Source organism: Micrasema longulum, unplaced genomic scaffold, assembly GCF_059751315.1.
Source record: "Micrasema longulum isolate JH-2025_06_02 unplaced genomic scaffold, ASM5975131v1 h1tg001179l, whole genome shotgun sequence".
In the NCBI taxonomy this organism is placed as follows: domain Eukaryota; kingdom Metazoa; phylum Arthropoda; class Insecta; order Trichoptera; family Brachycentridae; genus Micrasema; species Micrasema longulum.
Genome location: NW_028278366.1, coordinates 109,184 through 128,304, shown reverse-complemented (window position 1 = coordinate 128,304; position 19,121 = coordinate 109,184). Strand labels below are relative to the sequence as shown.

General features: G+C 34.8%; 2 protein-coding genes across 3 annotated transcripts in view; one reads left to right on the top strand and one right to left on the bottom strand.

The window, feature by feature from the left end:
- Nucleotides 1-18,946, top strand: part of NitFhit (ntrilase and fragile histidine triad fusion protein NitFhit) — a 26,361-nt gene extending 7,415 nt beyond the window's left edge. The window contains exons 4-10 of one of the 2 annotated variants that reach the window (XM_088234026.1): nt 3,424-3,752; nt 5,606-5,827; nt 8,200-8,412; nt 9,338-9,452; nt 12,961-13,038; nt 14,676-14,879; nt 18,484-18,946. In XM_088234026.1, coding sequence (XP_088090152.1) covers nt 3,424-3,752; nt 5,606-5,827; nt 8,200-8,412; nt 9,338-9,452; nt 12,961-13,038; nt 14,676-14,858 — 1,140 coding nt within the window. In that variant the 3' untranslated portion in view covers nt 14,859-14,879; nt 18,484-18,946. Of the gene's footprint in view, nt 1-3,423; nt 3,753-5,605; nt 5,828-8,199; nt 8,413-9,337; nt 9,453-12,960; nt 13,039-14,675; nt 15,819-18,483 lie in introns of those variants that run through there. The other variant, XM_088234025.1, reaches the window with a different exon arrangement.
- The window catches only part of LOC148276611 (uncharacterized), a 51,307-nt gene continuing 51,122 nt past the window's right edge, over nt 18,937-19,121 (bottom strand). Inside the window, exon 14 of the mRNA XM_088234028.1 lies at nt 18,937-19,121. Coding sequence (XP_088090154.1) covers nt 18,952-19,121 — 170 coding nt within the window. The 3' untranslated portion in view covers nt 18,937-18,951.

Below are 19,121 nucleotides of genomic sequence, written 5' to 3'. Positions count from 1 at the left end.
GTGTCAATTTTTTTAAATACAATGTGTTGGGGCCAAAACTAAATTGAGCAATATTTCGTTTATTAAATAATTCTTTACAGAACGCATTTAAATTACTAACTTCGTTCCGAAGATTTGGCGGGTTAAAATAATACTTTACAAAGAACGCTTTATTGGTTAATTTTGTATACCGACTAGCAATTTCAGATGTTATTGTTCGGCTTTGCAACGTGTTCATTTATTTCAAAAGTGTCGTATATCGTGAATTATTGTTTTATGCCCTTTTAAATGTCGTCTACTGAAGTTGAGATATTTATTTTTCTGTGTATACTTTGTACCCTTGTATTTTTTATGTAATATTTCAAAGAACCGGACATTTGTCCTGTGTTAAGATTCTAGTTTAGTTTATTGTTTCTTGTCCTAGGATGTCACATATAATTTAATTTATTGAGGAAGATAAATCTCGTAATTGTTTGAAAAGGTCTTAGATATATTTTGTTTGGCACTAAAATATCAGTATTTTTTGTAGAATGTAATCGAAATAGGTTTTGGAAAGCTTGTGAGAGAGGAACAAGCTTTAGTCTTCATCTGGAAGTCTGCAAGTGCGCTTGTAGAGTTGCTGACGGAAAGTCAGACCGTAGCAGGCGAGGAGTGTACGCATCCTCGAGTGTTACGTGTATTAGGTAAATGTGTACCTATATCATTTAAAGAAACTGCGGTTATCTTTTAGAACAGTTACAATAATGATTATTTCTGTGACATTCAATAGTGAGCCTCTAGAGACGATGACGGAAGGTCCTAAGTGACAGGCGAGGCTTGTACGCATCCTCGAGTGTTACCAGTTGCGAGTGTGAGGGTGTGAGGGTGTGATTGCCCTGTGGTTTTATTTGAGCTGATTTGTTTGTTTAATGACTATGTACCGGCTCAACTTTTTCAGACTATTTTCAATTATGATTTATGTGACATTACGGAATTAGAAAATAAATAATATTTTGAAGGAACTGTGTGTCTTTTTCCTCGTTCGCATGTCACCCGAGATTGGCGAGACCGTCGAAGCGAGAACCCTGCAGCAGCTGGCGTGAACACAATGCTTGAAACATAAATCAACATTAATATATAAAATCAGCCTTAAAACTAAAAGAAAACTAAAATAAACCTAATTATTAACGACGTTCTCACAAGGCAACATCATTTTGCAAAAACGTTAGAGATAGGACAAATTGATCAATGTAATTTGATCGAATAAAAAATATTTTTTTTGATAATGTTCACGAAAAAGTATAAATGTCTTATTTTTTGGTGAATAATTGTATTCAACACACTATAATAGGCTTGTTTTTGCGTTTTTATATCAATTTTCGGAAACAGAGTTTCATGTTTGCGTGAAAAAACGGATAAAATCGATTTGATCGGTACATGATCAGTGATCAGTAATTTCCCATCACTATCGACATGAGTTTGACAGCGATCATTTTAATCAAGCTAAATTATAAGGACTAGAAATCTACCTATACCTATCTACCAGTGGCGTGCGGTGACTTTTGAAACAGGGCATGCGGCCACGGGAAGGTAAAAAACAAATTAGAATCTATAAAAAATATATTAAATGTGTTTTTTTTTACATTATTATTAGTTTTTTTTTTTTAATTTAAGAAATATTTTCGTTCTTTTGACTAACCCAAATATTTTATTTTTAGGGCCAATTTCAACGAGTTGTAAATAACTCACTATTAGAGAATGGGAATCAAGTTGGAGTAGAGTGGGATTCGAATCTCGGACCTTTGATCCGTGAATCCGAGATACTAGCCACATGACCACAACTCGATTATTTGATAAACATAATATCGATGCTTTAGAACAGCAGTTTCCATTTTTTGTCTATTGAACTTTAATTATTATTGGTTACTTTTTTGTCTGTCAAAAATAAAACCCGTTAAACAAAATTGCAAATTTGTTAGATTAGTTCAAAGTCTTATACTAAGGGGTAGGCAGAGAGGATAGAACGCCATACCACTATTTCCTGGCGTACTTTCCACGCACGCCGATAATAACGTTCCTTAATTCAATGGAAGACCACTAAAACTTATCTTATTCAATTAGGCAATTTCAATTATTTTCCCGATTAGCATCGCGGTTAAGTCCATATTCATTACTTCCCTGGGCTCCCATATTAGTGATTATAAGTTAAAAAAACAAATAACTAAAAATAATAATTCATACAGCAATTTTGGAGTTAAAAATGTAAGAGTTATCGCGATAAGCTATTTTATACGTGAAAAAAAACACCGAACTCAAAAATAATTTTAAATTAGGTTGTTTTGGTAAGGTATAATAAAAACCGGAAGTCAACATTGTTTTAGTGAAAAAACATCAAAAGTCCCAAAAACGCTGTTTTACACTAAAGAAAAAATAAACATTTTAATTAGGTAATTATTGTTTTTTTACAGATTGAAATTCTCATTTAGTCACATAATTATGATGTTTTGAAAATTATATTCACAAAATCCTGTTTCCTGAATATTTTACTCAATTTATTTATAATCATCAATTACAAATTTAATTATAAACATAAAAAAATGCAGAATACCACAGAAAAGTCCTTACCCCCAAAAATGGAAAAGTATTTCAAAAATAATTTATTATTACTTAGTCGGTAATCATATCCTCCATAGAATTGCAAAATCCGAGCAGCATGCACAGTTGGTAGTGTAGGTTAATAAAACAGTGTAAAACACTCTTATACACGGGCGGAATTAGTGGTCCAAGTTCTGGTGCGCTTGCGCAAACTATTCAAAATCTCGGGAGCATTTTTAGCGTATGCGCATCGAATATTTTATATGCGTATCAGTCCGTCGTCAGTCGGCTGCGGCCCCCCGTGACGCGTGGCTGGCTGTTGCCGATTTTAGGGGCGATTACGTCAATAATATATGATTAAAATACTTGATGTTTTTTTATTTTTATTATTTTAAATCTTGAAATAGGACACACATAAACATATTCTTATGTGAGATCTAATAATAAGAGTGTACATATATTTCATTTACAAGTTATGTACTGTACCTACTACGTACATAGTTTTCCAGTATTAAAGGCATGCGCCGCATGTATCGCATGTATGGACGACAGGCCAGGCCAGACCGGCCAGGAGGCCTAATTATCACAGAGCACCCAGGCTTGAGAAAAATCACATTTTAATTTTTGTGTTCTCACCGGGAATTGAACCCGGAACCTTCCGTGCGTGAATCAAGCGTCTTGACCACTACACCACGGAGGCCGCCTATCTACTGCTATCTACTATTATGCCCACTAAAACTAAGACCATGATTGCTTTTTGGCAGCATCCCTGTTTCACCGCACGCGCCTGTTGCACACACCAAAAAAATTGTTTACCCTCAATTATTTTGATGTTTTTTGTAGATATTTCTTGATTGATTCTTTTTCAAGGACCCGAATAATGACAAAAAAGTGTTCAACACCCACGTCATTATAAACAGCGAAGGGGATATCGTCCAAAGCTATCGCAAGCTCCATTTGTTCGACGTGGAAATTCCCGAAAAGGGCGTCCGCCTCAAGGAGTCGGACTACGCCACCGCCGGCGGCGACATCGTCAGGCCGGTGCCCACGCCCGTCGGGGCCGTCGGCCTCGCCATCTGCTACGATCTGCGCTTCCCCGAGCTGGCCAACCAGCTCGCCAAACTCGGCGCCGACATCATCACGTACCCGTCCGCCTTCACGTACGCCACCGGTAAGGCGCACTGGGACATCCTGCTCAGGTAATGATGCTGTTTCGCTGTCCCTGGACTGGCGCTCGCAGGGTAAGACTGGGAATTGGACACAAACAATGTTTTCCGACTCGCGGAAAAAATCGCACACAACTCGGGACGAGGAAGTTTAGTGGTTTTTTCATCTTTTTTTATTTGTTAGTAGACTATTAAACTATGCCAATTTTTTTTTTCGAAATTTTGAGGTCATCGGCAAATAAAAGTACATTAACGTCTTAAAATTCAGAAACAATATAATTTATAAATAATATAATAAAATTGGTCCCAAATGAGAACCTTGAGGTACACCACTTGATGTTTTATAAAACAAACACCGATTTTTACTAAAATTTTTCTTTCTATAAGATAACTCTTTTATCTATAAAATATTTATAAAAGGCAGTGTTCGAATGTGTCTCAGAGTAATAATGCGCCAAGCTATAGGGGAGCCCAAACGTGGAAAAACTCTTCTATGACTCTTGGGTTTTAAGTTAGCTACAGTTCGCAGCAAAACAATAAGCTGTACTCAGGTCGAGAATTGCCAAATGGATATTAATTTGCATTGTAAATATTTTTAAATATGTACTTGTTTATTTATTATTGGAGGGTTATTCCAATTTTGTTTTTATAATTCGCGTATATTTATTTTATAAAACTGAAAATACATATGTGTGTTGATTTTTTTATCCACAATATACTTATGTTACATTTATTGAGACATAAATCCCAACTCCATGGTACCAAAGTAATGTGTTGAGTTTGTTTGTTCGTTTGTCCGTCACATCTCCGAAACGGCGAGTCGTAGCGGCCTGAAACTTGGACACGTCATTTTAGATGCGATTTCAAGGTTAAAATTGATTTTTTTTTAGTAAAATTTGAATCGACTTCTACTTGATAAAGACTCAAACTTTATATTGATGCCTAGTGCGGCCCCGACATATTGCCCGTAATCAACTGTCATTATCAACAGTAAACATACTTTAATTCACAAATTTATTCCCTAAATTGAGAAAAAATAATATCTGAAGTAAATATGTTGATATTAGAAAAGTTTTTAAGCAACAAAATACACGTGTCGGGACAATAAATGCCAACAAAGCCAAGCACAGCGACAAAAGCATCCGATAGAACCGTTATGCCTATGTTGTCAAACAAAACAAAATGGCCACCAATTTGTTGCTAACCAACATCACTTGTGTTCTATGAAACATAGTGATAGGGCTTCTCTATAGGTTGACGCATTATTACTCTGAGATATCAACATCTTCAAATTCGGAAACAATATAATTTATAAATAATGAGAATAAAATTGTCCCAAATGGGAGCCTTGTGGTACACCACTTGATGTTTCAAACTGAGAAGAAATATGATTACAGATTTTTACAGAAATTTTTATTTCTGTAATATAACTCCTATATCTATAAAATTAATGTGTGTCCTCCATAGACTGAATAACTACTGGACAAATTTACGAGCAGTTTTTTTTCAAAATAATGGGCTTTACGCTGGGCTGGCTCTTAAAATCTTCAATTTAATAAAATTGAAGATTTTAAGATTGCTACAGATTTGTAGCAAAAAAGTTAGGAGCGTAAATGTTTTATTCATTGATCTACCACGGTTGCATTGATGTTATTTTTGCATATAAAAAAAGTTCATATTTTTTTTTTTTTTTTTTTCCATACATATATTATTTTTAAAGAAATATAATTACAAAAAAACACTTTAGAAAAATACATCTTAAAATTAAGCTACGAGTATAACATGAATTGGAAAAAATGCCCACAAAGACTACAGCGTCTGAGCGTGGGCCATTCCTTTCTTAACTATCAGTGTCCTCATAGCGTATCTCAGTGTCGCGTTTCCAGGTGCCGGGCGATCGAGAACCAGTGCTTCGTGGTGGCGGCCGCCCAGGTGGGCGCCCACAACGCCAAGCGCCGGTCGTACGGGCACGCCATGTGCGTGGGCCCGTGGGGCGACGTGCTGGGCAGCTGCGGGGGCGCGGACGGCGCCGCGCTGGCGCTCGTGGAGCTGGACCTGCAGAAGATCAGGGAGGTGCGCACGAATATGCCGGTCGAGCTGCACAGAAGGTCAGTGCTTGTTGGATACATCGATAATCAATCATTGAATTTGTAATCCGCTCTTAATAAATATTATGTTTTTAACGTTGTGGGGGTCGTGGCCTTTGGCTTACCTGTCGGGGTCTCTCTGTACACGCTGTGTGTAACTTTTTTACGCACAGGCGTGTGCGTGAGGTAGGATTAGGCAATCGTCCGCTCGGGGCCTCGCGTCCCTGCTGGAGCCTGCAATCGGTCCCGTCGGTGCCTTATGGCCTCTCGCTCGACACCCTACTACGTTCTTTTCAGAAGGTGGCGGGGAAAAGGATTCACATATATATTATCACACAAGAAATAAGAACGGCTTACTTACATGGATAACACTATTTATTTTATAAGAAAACTGTCGTGTAATACAAAGATATTTTATTACACGTTCAATGAAATCTAACTTACTTCGAATTTATATCTAACACGTGTTTTATAGAAGACTAATTTTATGTGAGGAAGTACGGCAGTCGAGTTTCGGACAAGGAGAGAAGGACGGGCCTTGAACTTCGCGCCTTTTATAGCGTTTGTTCTGGTCGCCCTCTATTTCCGGCTGGGTATCGAACCGCAGGCTGGTAACTTAACGAGCTGCGTTCGCTTGCGTGGTTTTGCTCCTCGGTAGGTCCTTGAGGATTGTTTATGACGGAGGCGCCACAACGTTATTCCCAACTAAAAATATCGTGTTGTGTTATTTTTTTTATTTATAAACAGTAATGTGAAAGCCGAAACAAACTAAACGTCTCCAGTCACAGGTCACGCGGCCGAGTCACAAGTCATAAGATGCACCCGAGTACGCCAAACGTAATCCGAGGTTTCGGCAGAGCCGAAGTTTTGGCTGAAACTGAAACTGAAATCGAGACTTCAGTCGGTTACTTACAATTTATGATATATCAAACATATCTTGTTTTGCTGTCTAGTTTTAGACGGCAAAATATGATATGTCAAACATACCTTGTTTTGACAACCATTACTCTATTTCTAAAGTTGGTATGCCATGCCTGTTGAAAGATGGCTAAATACGGTATGTCATATATATCTTGTTATGCCTTCATTGTTCTAGGTGGCTAAATATGATATGTCAAACGTCTTATTTTGTCAACCATTACTCTATTTCTAAAGTTGCGTGCCTGTTGAAAGATGGCTAAATATGGTATGTCCAACAATTCTAGTTTTGTTGTCTTTGTTCTAGATGGCTAAATATGATATGTCCAATATATCTTGTTTTGTCAACCTATTACTTACTAATAACTAACTAACTCTATTTCTAAAGTTGGCCTATCATGCCTGTTGAAAGCTGGCTAAATATGGTATGTCAAACATATCTTGTTTTGCCGCCTTTGTTCTAGGTGGCTAAATATGATATGTCAAACGTCTTATTTTGTCAACCATTACTCTATTTCTAGAGTTTGCATGTCATGTCTATTGAAGGATGGGTATATATGATTAGGCAAACATATCTTGTTTCGTTGTCTTTGTTCTGGATGGCTAAATATGATATGTCAAATATACTTTGTTTTGACAACCATTACTCTATTTCTATAGTTGGTATGCCATGCCTGTTGAAAGATGGCTAAATATGGTATATCATATATATCTTGTTATGCCTTCTTTGTTCTAGGTGGCTAAATATGATATGTCAAACGTCTTATTTTGTCAACCATTACTCTATTTCTAAAGTTGCATGCCTGTTGAAAGATGGCTAAATATGGTATGTCAAACATATCTTGTTTTGCCGTCTTTGTTTTAGATGGCAAAATATGATATTTTAAACATATCTTGTTTTATCAACCTATAACTAACTAACTTACTCTATTTCTAAAGTTTGATTATTGAATGCTGGCTAAATATGGTATGTCAAACATATCTTGTTTTGCCCCCTTTGTTCTAGGTGGCTAAATATGATATGTCAAACATCTTATTTTGTCAACCATTATTCTATTTCTAATGTTTGCATGTCATGTCTATTGAAGGATGGGTAAATATGATATGTTAAACATTTCTTATTTTGTTGTCTTTGTTTTAGATGGCTTAATATGATATGTCAAACATATCTTGTTTTGCCGTCTTTGTTTTAGATGGCAAAATATGATATGTCAAATGTATCTTGTTCTGTCAACTTATCACTAACTAACAAACTCTATTTCTAAAGTTGGCAAGGCATGCCTGTTGAAAGCTGGCTGAATATAGTATGTCAAACATATCTTGTTTTGTTGTCTTTGTTCTAGATGGCCAAGGATGATATGTGCCCATCAAACTTTCAAATTACTCTCCTTCAAAATTTATAAAAAGAGACATATAATCATAGCAATCTTCTCGCTGATTTATTGAATAAACTGCTACTTTAACTCTCATTACAGAAATGACATATACACGATCACCGCTCCGAAAATCAGATTCGATCAGATACAAGCACACGTCACTAATGCAAAGACGGTGCAACCAGAAAGCCCCCCTAGTACTGAAGATATGATAGAAAATGAGGACAAATATTTAAATTTTTCTAATATCAAAATTCGAGGCTCGACAATCTTCTACGAGAGTGAACTATCGTATGCCTTTGTGAATATAAGGTAAGAGGAAGATTTTTTTAATAATTTTAAATTCGGTGTTAGAACCTTATTTTTTGATTATAATTTGTTCTGTAAACAGAGCCACAAGTATAATTTGGTGATGGCATAAACATGAACTAAATTTTTAACGACATTTGTCTATGGACTTTTTTATGTCATCGTCGTTGTGCTTTTTATTTTTCTCAAATTATTTGAGACTAACAAAGCCTGAAATAATACAAAACAGATATTACAGAGACTGTACAATAGGGTGGGTCGATAATTTTTTTTCCGAATTTTGAAATGAAAGGGGTCTAAAAAGTTGCATTTTGGATTACTCGGGATGCAAAAAATATTTGATAATACTTTTGGCCCTTTAGAGTATGAAGTTTTCGACAATGTCAATTTTTTGCCCTAAACCGGCTGTCATTTCGTATTTAAGTAAGAAAATCAGTCTAATTAAATTGTATAATCTGCATTAAATCTTATTAAATAAGCATCCAAGGGCGTGAGTTGCACTTTGTTTTGTAATAAATGGGTAGCATTGTTTTCGTCAATTTTAGTCAAGCGCTCACCGGAATCAGTTCCGCGGAGTGTAAATTGTTTGCATTTCGGTAGTTTTAAAACGTGTTCGAATTTGTAATGTGATTAAGTTATATCTTTACGAACAAAAATATAATTTTATCAATATGGATAATTAAAAAATGTTCAGACAGTTATAAAATTCAAACTTCTGTTGAGGGCCAAAAGCAGTAAGGAATATTTTTTTTAATTATAATTTTTACGTTCAATGCGATCCAAAAGACAACTTTTTAGACCCCTTTCACTTTGATATCAAAAAAAAAAACTTCATACATCATAGGCTTACTCTTCTGTACAATCTAATGCTCTAATTTTTACCGCGTCTAAGAAAACATTTTTTTACATCCATTTTTTATATCTTCAGGTGCGTCGTGCCAGGGCACGTGCTGGTGGCTTCCAAAAGAATAGCGCGAAGGACCGAAGACCTCACCCCAGAAGAAATCTCCGATTTCTTTAAAACTGTAATAAAAGTACAAAAGGTATTCCACTTTTTAAAAATCTATAAATTGTTAAAAATCTTAAAAATGTGATAAACTACAGTCTTTAAAATATAACTTGATTAAATGACAGCTGTCAAACTAATGTCACTAGTGATGGAAAATTATTGATCACTGATCATGTACCGATCAAATTGATTTTATCAGTTTTTTCATGCAAACATGAAACTCTGTTTCCGAAAATTTATATAAAAACGCAAAAACAAGCCTATTATAGTGTTTTTTTAAATTAATACCCCTACAGAGATGAGGTAGAATTTTTTCAAATTCAGGATTATGGATATTCGAGCGTTTACAGGGCTTATGACCTGTCATTGGCTGGGTTAAGTGGCCACTTTACGTATTACAACATTCCCCATTCCGCTTATTAGCGAATATCGACACAGGTAACATTTTTAGAGAAGATTTAAGAAAAAACTATTATAGTGTGTTTAACTCTTAAAAGACTGTGGTAAATAATCCCTTTGCGCGCGGTGATGTAACATCGTGTTACCACTAGTAAAATACGGAATATTCTAAAGTTCAGACATTTGAATAAAATGGAAAACATGGAGACTACTGTTTAATAACTCCTTTTCCATAATTTATGGGAATAAACATATAATTTAACCCTGTTATAGCAAAATAAATTGAAAATCACTCATACGCCGCTCATGTTACGCGCGTGCGTCCCCCATCATTGTCATTAACCGACTGAAGACTAAATCTGTTTTAGATGACACCCACCGCAGAACAGCGTCTCAGTCTTCCTAGTTATGACTTCTATCTTCGTGCTTTGTCTTGTATAAGGTATCTGTATATATGTGTTGCTGAATTAGCGGACATTCATGCTTCGCGCAGCAAGGTTAAATATTTTTTGTATTTACAAATAGCATAGTGATACAAATTTTACTTTCCAAATCGGGTGTGAAAACGTCCATTTGAAGATTACGAAAAATACGAATTCATCATTTAAAAAAATAAGAGAGATATATCAAATCTTGTGTCCTATGTCGACTAGTGTGACATCACAGCTACACAAGAGTTAAGACAATTATTTACTAAAAAATAAGACATTCGATACTTTTTCTCATTAATAACAAATTAATTATTTTTTATTCAATCAATTTACATTGATCAATTTGTCCCATCTCTAACGTTTTTGCAAAATGATGTAACATTGTAAGAACGTCGTTAATAATTAGGTTTATTTTAGATTTTTTAGTTTTAAAGCTGATTTTAAATTACAATATTTGAGTTTGTCCAAATGTTCATAGACAAAAGACTGGATTTCACCCCCTCGGGGGTCATTAAGATAAACAAATTACAACAGGGATGGAGAACACCTTAAATAAGGGAATATGGAAGTCAAGGCATTTACAGGGCTTATGACCTGTCATTGGCTGGTTTAAGTGGCCACTTTACACACCGTGTAGCATTCACCATTTTGCCTATGTTTGAACATCCATCAGCTCTTTGACTTCACTAAAATCAACAGATGGAAGAATTGAAGAAATATGGATGTTCAAACATAGGCAAAATGGTGAATGTTACACAGTGTGTAAAGTGGCCACTTAAACCAGCCAATGCCAGGTCATAAGACCTGTAAATGCCTTGACTTCCATAGTCCCTTTTTTGAGGTATTCTCCATCCCTGTTGTAATTTGTTAATCTGATTTTATATATTTATGTTGATTTATGTGTCAAGCATTCTATTAAAAAAAATAATTAACACGCCAAATACAAATGATTTTTCGTGTGTCAATATAAATAACTCCTTAGACGTTACTACAAAGCTATGTCGTCACTTTTTCTGACAAATGTCATTCTAATCAAGATATATTTTAAAGACTATAGCAAATATGTAAGCCCAAAATTTGGGTTGAATTGACTCTGAATTTTTTTTTTTCTTTCATAAAATGAAATATTTTTATGTAGAAAAAACATCTAAAATAATGTTGTCCTCTTGCTTGTTCTACGCGAATCACTGTGCGGCGGCGCGGCTCTGAAAGTGCGAAATAATATTTATCATATTTTATCATTTTTTTATTTCGTTATAAATTTACGTAAATGTTTTGTCATTTTTTCCTACGGGACAAAAATGATTTTGCTAAACATATTAACGGGATTTCGTTATACAGAGTGTTCTTTAAACCCTGTCACATCCGAAACCACGATGATCAGTATGAGCAAGACGACATATTGGCACATTAAAATATTTTTTTAGAACGAATATAATGTTCTTCTTCCGATGGAGGTTGGAAATCATCATTGCGATTCTTACTTTATTGGCAGCTGCTCTGAACATGGACTGAGTGCTGCAATGGAACCAGTCGCGCAAGTTTTTAAGCCAAGAGATGCGCCTTCTACCTGCACTGCGTCTCCCTTCAATCTTTCCCTGTAGAATGACTTGTAAGATTTTATATTTTTCGCCTCTCATCACATGCCCAAAGTACTCAAGTTTTCTTTTCTTTATGGTCTTCAGTACCTCTTTATCTTTTTCCATCCGTCGGAGAACATCATCGCTTCGGACTCTATCCACCCGGGAGATTTTTAATATCCTCCTGTAGCACCACATTTCAAAGGCTTCGATCTTTTTTGAAGTGTTTTGGGTGAGTGTCCACGTTTCGACGCCGTAAAAAAGTACCGAGAAGACGTAACATCGAGCAATGCGCATTCGGAGGTCTAAATTAAAGTCTCTACTGCAGAGAAGGTCGCGCATCCTGAAAAAGCAGTCTCGCGCCACCTCTATTCGGACATTGATCTCTCGCGAGTGATCCCATTTATCATTCAGCCAGCATCCTAAATATTTATATTGATGAACTTGCTCAATAAACTGCGCTCTTGCTAAACTTGCTAAATAAAATGTTAAAAAATAAACTATCAAAAAAGCAAATGGTTGCTTACTTCTGCAGGGGAGAAACGACGAGGGGGGATGGGGAGTCTGATACATCATCAACCGCGCGACCGCGCCCCCCTCGCTGCTCCCCTGCAGAAGTTAGCAACCATTTGTTTTTTTAAAATATTTTTTCAAAAATTTTCTTCATTCTAAATATTTTTTAATATGCTTATATGTCTTCTGGACCATACTGATCATCCTGGTTTCGGATGTGACAGAACACCCTTTATAAATGCATTTTTGTATAAAAATTGGTTTTAGGGAATAAACTTCGTTTTTTTTTTATATACGTCATTTTTCGCCGTATCCCGGTTTTACTGTACGTGGAAAAATAAATAATATATGTACTAACAATGTACAGTATTTTTTTTTAAGAAATACAAAAATTGATTACTCTTTCTTTCTGGGTATGCCTCGTATTTTGGTGTTTTCTTTTGGGAATTTCATTTCAGAGTAATAATGCGTGAACCTATAGAAAAGCCCTATCACTATGTTTCATAGAATGCAAACGATGTTGGTTCGTTAGTTAGCAACCAATTGGTGGCCATTTTGTTTTGCTTGACAACATAAACATATTTATCTTTACTTTCGTTTTTTTTTTAACGATTTGCAGGTAATGGAGAAGGTACATGACGCAAAGTCTACAACCATAACTGTCCAAGATGGACCAGAGGCGGGCCAAACAGTTGAGGTATTTTAGTCATTTAAAACTAATACCCGTATGCAGAGACAAAACTTAAGGTGAGGAAAGTACATTCTAATTTTAAATGCAGAGAATAATCCGAAGGCGAAGACAATAGAATGTACTTTCCTCACCTTAAGGTTTGTCTCTGCATACGGGTATAAGTATTTAACAACAATGTTTTGCGTTTGTTCAAATTTTTATCGACAAGGACTGGATTCGACCCCCCAGGGAGCTGTTAATATTAACATATTACAACTGAGATGAAGAACATTTTATAGAAGTCAGTTCAGATCCCAACTAAAATATTACTTCTTTAGATTACCACACCCTCAATTTTAAATCAGAAAATATAACATGTCACTTTAGCTTAGTTTGAATGTTATAGTCTTTAAAATATAGCTTGATTAGAATGACATTTGTCAGAAAAAGTGGCGACATAACTTTGTAGTAACGTCTAAGGAGTTATTTATATTGACACACGAAAAATCATTCGTATCTGGCGTGTTATTGTTTTAAAAATTACAATGCTTGACACATTGATCAACATAAAAATATAAAATCAGCTTTAAAACAAAAAAAAAACTAAAATAAACCCAATTATTAACGACGTTCTTACAAGGTTACATCATTTTGCAAAAATGTTAACAGATGGGACAAATTTATCGAATAAAAAATAATTCATTTGACGTTGTTCATGAAAAAAGTATAAATGTCTTATTTTTTAACAATATTTTGAGTTTATCCAAATTTTTGTAGACAAGGACTGGATTCAACTCCCTGGGGAGCTGTTTATATTAACATATTACAACAGAAATAAAGAACATATAAGAGAAGGTAATATGGAAGTCTAGGCATCTACAGGGCTTGTGACCTGTCAATGGCTGGTTTAAGTGGCCGCTTTACACACTGTGTAACATTCACCATTCTGCCTATATTTGAACATCCTTATTCCTTCAATTCTTTCTTATTTTTTGGTGAATTGTCTTAAACACACTATAATAGGCTTGTTTTTGCGTTTTTATATCAATTTTCGGAAGCAGAAATTCATGATTGCATGAAAAAACTGATGAAATTGATTTGATTAGTGATAATAATAATGTTTGGATAATTTATATACCGCCATTTTCGTGAAAATCACCTCAAGGGCTCTGTACAATAAATAAGTGATCAGTAATTTCCTATCACTAATGACATTAATTTGACAGCTGTTATTTTAATCGAGCTTTATTTTAAATATACAATTGTACAGCGCCCTTTAGGTGTATTTCACAAAAATGGCGCTATACAAATCGGCCAAATATTATTATCATTAAAACTACCTGCACTTTTGAAATCAACATTCCTATTTTACTTTAAATCAGCTGAAAAATACTCTATTCTAATTTTTCTAAAAATCGTTCCCCCCCATCGTTTAATCAATTGTATGAATATTATTAATATTTAAAGCATTAACTTTGCGGTCAAAAATTTTCCAAAATGTTATTAAATATTTGTATATAACCACTTATTGACTTTCCTATGTCTACCGGTTTCGAGACATACTCGTCTCTTCGTCGGGACACCAATTAAACCAACATGCGAAACCCACTATACACCTTCACCATTGTGGTTGTATACAAATATTTATGAATGTTTTTTTCCAGCACGTCCACTGTCACGTGATGCCCCGTCGCAGGGGGGACTTCAAAGACATGGACATGATATACCTGGAGCTGGCCAAACACGACGCCCGCCCCCTCAACTGCCTTCTGCCGCCCAAGCCCGTCAGATCCCTGCGCGAGATGAGGGACGAGGCCGACATGCTGCGCTCACACTTCACCGACTAATCCAATAATTGCTTAATTTAGGTGATAACCAATTCTTTTGTAGTAATCGGTTTTTACTCATAACCGGTTATTTTTAAAATAATCGGTTCTTCTGAAGATAATCGGTTTTTTATGTGTTAATCTGTTAATTATAAGACTTAAAAAACAGCCTGATATTTAGTTCATAATCATTTTTTTAATAACTGGTTATTTGGATAATAATCGTTTTTTCATAATAACCGGTTATTTTGGTGATAAATCGATTGTACATAATAATAGCTTATTTTGGTTTTAATCGTTTTTTATAATAACCGGTTCTTTTGAAGATAATTGGTTTTATTTTATAATCGGTTATTTTGGTGGTAATTGTTTTTTTTAATCATAACCGGTTCTTCTGATAATCATCGGTTTTTCATGTGTAAATCTGTTAATTCTAAGTTTTAAAAAAATAACTTGTTATTTTGTTCATAATCGGTTTTTTAAATAACCGGGTTTTTGGATAATAATCGTTTTTTCTTAACAACTTGATATTTAGGTACTATTTGTATTCTCATAATAACCGGTTATTTTGGTGATAATCGATTTTACATAATAATCGGTTATTTTGGTAGCAATAGTTTTTTACTCATATCCGCTGATTTTAATTATAATCAATTCTTTTGATGATAATCGGCTATTTTTGTGTAAGTCTGTTAATTATAAGATTTAAAAAACAAACTGTTATTTTGTTTTTAATCGGTTTTTTAATAACCGGTTATTTTAATCATAATTGTTTTATCACAATAACTTGTTATTTAGGTACTATTTGGTTTTTCATAAAAAACCGGTTGTTTTGGTGTTAATCGGTTTTACTTAATAATCGGTTATTTTGGTGGTATAAGTTTTTTACTCATATCCGGTTATTTTTAATAATAATCGGTTCTTTTGATGATAATCGGTTATATGTGTAAGTCTGTTAATTATAAGATTTAAAAAAACAAACTGTTATAATCGGTTTTTTAATAACCGGTTATTTGGATCATAATCATTTTATCACAATAACTTGTTATTTAGGTACTATTTAGTTTTTCATAATAACCGGTTACTTTGTGATAGTCGATTTGACATAATAATAGGCTATTTTGCTGATAATTGTTTTTTTTTTGTAATAAATAGTTCTTTTGAGGATAATCGGTTTATACAACAATCAGTTATTTTTTGGTAGTAATGGTTTTTTTTTTTGATAACCGGTTATTTTAGTAACAACTAAAATATGTAAAACAGTTGAACTCTTTTAGAGTCTTATTTTAAAGAAATAATAATGCAGACACAATAATTCACTACAAAAAATATATTCAAAAACAGTTACAAACATTCTTAAAAATCCATGAACCAAGCTGGTGGAACATGGATATGTCGTCGCTGGTCAAACATGACGCCCGTCCTCTCAACTGTCTCCTAAGGCCCAAGCCTGCCAGGTACCTGCGTGAGATGAGGGACTAATCCAACATAAAGATTTAAAAAAGTTTTTGTGATAACCCCTTAATTTTTGTGATTACTACTGCTACTACTACCATCACACCACTTCCCCTTAGTGTAGGCAAAGAGGATGGACCGCCACACACGTCTCTCCTGACATACATTCCTAGCTTCTTCCACATCAATAAATCTCGTCATACACACTATTCGGTTGTGTCTGCCTTTGACATAACCAGACTCGACATTTTGGTTTATCTGATCGTGTCACATTTTTCTCAATCGTCCTCGTCCCACGTTACCATTCATTCTCTCCGTATATATATCTGTTTAACCATTCTTTCATTATCCAAAGCATGTCAGTGACCTTTTCGTGTTTTAATCAATTATACCAGTCTCAGATTTTCACTCTCGCCTGATTTCATCATTTGTAACCCTGTCATACATTGATTTCCCACACATACGTCTAAGAGACCATATTTTGATTGTTGCTTCCTTTCTCGCAAAATCATAGCATAAACTACAAATATTTCAATATTCTTTTAATTTTAAAAATAATACAATAAAAAATATAATCATACCTTTTTATTTTTCTTAAAAACACAACGAAAACTATCTCGGGAACAATATCACACACACAATAGGCTGCTCGCGTACACGATAATAGAATAAAACAACTTGTAAAAGTGTGTCTGCTAATAGAATTGCGGCGCTTACTGTCATCTATACCGCACTGAGAGCCTTAACTACGCTTGCCTACTTTACAAGACATCGGGTTCTCGACGTCCTGGACGTCCACTGCTGACTGTTTGTCTGCAGTTTATTTATTTAAGCTTTAATAAGTTAGTTCATAACATCTTAAGAATTAATATTAACTTTTAGTAACATTACAATTTAATTACCAAATATCTCAATAACATATTAAAAAAAATAATTTTAAATATTTCAATATTTTCTATCTCCTTTATTTCTTCAGGTAACTAATTTTAAAATTAATGTGATTAAGTTATATCTTTACTTACAAAAAATAATTTTATCAATATTTTATATAATTAATAAAATGTTCAGACAGTGATAAACTTCAAACCAACAAATGGAATATTTTTTTTAATAATTTTCACGTTCAATGTGATCCAAAATGCAGCTTTTTAGACCCCTTTCACTTTCATGTCTAATAAAATAAAAAACTTCATACATCATCGGCCTACTCTTATATGCATGCTTCCACTTTCCAATATGTTGTATCCCAACTCAACACAGGGTTGGCCTCATAGAGTCAAGGATATGTAATTTATTTTTTTATAATATGTATCTATATCTATATGTGAATAAACAAATAAATAAAACATTTAAGTTTGTAAGTAAAAATTCTTGATGGAAGTTCATTGTAATTTATTATATAAATAAAAGACAAGTGATACTTTAATCCACAAATTTGGAATATCCAGTGACAGGTTTCGTCGCTTTCGCGACATCTTCGAGACTGGAATCTTTATTAAGGAGTTCAATGTATTTATACAAAACAGAGGTAAGGATAGATCATTCAAAATCATATGAAAGTAAATTAAATAAAGTTATTTTTATCTTAAGGACCATTATCAAAAAAATTTCTAGTTAACTAATGAGTTGATATAATGCTATTTTAAAGTGTTAATTTTAAGTGTTGCTAATGAGTTGATATAAAAAAGCGTTATATATACTCATTAGTTAACCAGAAAAAATTCGCCGAAATGATTACAAAACTTTTTAAAAGGCTCGAAATTCTTTTTGGAAGCCACCAGATCTGTTTATCCGACAGGACCTATAACAGGGCCACCGATAGTAGCGAGAAGCTCCATTCGGTAATCATAGAGAAGGGGAAAGGGACAAGACCACAGGATGTGTTCAGAAGATTGGTGAGGATATGAAGGGGAGTCAACAATATTAAAAACAAATATGTTATATTCAATTTACCATGACCTGATAAAAACTGCGTAGTCCAGTGATCGGGAATAACCCAAGAAGATTCTAAGCGCTGACGGATTGAAGGAAAAAAAATAATGATAACCCTTCCTGAAGGGGAAGATTCCCATCGGGATTGCCAAGCATTAAGAAGAGCATTTAAAGTCATTTTTTTTATATTCGGTTAAGACATTCCTTTCGTTGGGAGTAGACGGATGCCACCAATAACAGAGTAACGCCTTCTTTTTAGGTGGAAATTTGCCGATGGTCGCTGAACCTCCAGATCCAAAGGAAACAAGCCCATCAGAACCGCGAGTGCATCCGTCGAGCATGTCCTATATGCTCTTGAAAGAGCCAGAAGAGGTTGCCTTTGTCCGCTTAAAATAATTCGCCTGAAATATTGCAACTCACATCGGTGTGCCCAACAGCCAGCTGCATAGCGTACGATGCCTAGGAAAATGGATTTATAATAGACCGTTGAAGTTTCAAGAGACAATTCCCAGCTGGCTCTGGCCAAGCGTGCAACTTCGTGGAAAGCCATCTTTGTATGCCAGGATAGACGTGTGTGGCGGTCCATTATCTCTGCCTATCCCTACAGAGAAATAGCGTGATGGTAGTAGTAGTAGTAGTAGAGTGGAAAACTCCCATCGTAGGCTTCTATTCTATTTCACAGGAAACTTAATGTGTGAATAAATAAATAACGCACTTTTAAAGTTGTTTAATTTTTAGTAAAATACATCTTGGCCGGCTGTACGGGAGTAATGACGACTCCTCTTTTTACAATTTCAATTTTTTTACCGAGCGTGGGTGGGTTTAAAGATGTCACTCGATACCGACTGAGTATGCTGGCGAGTCCTATTTTTGACTGAAGTTGACCCATGCGTTCGC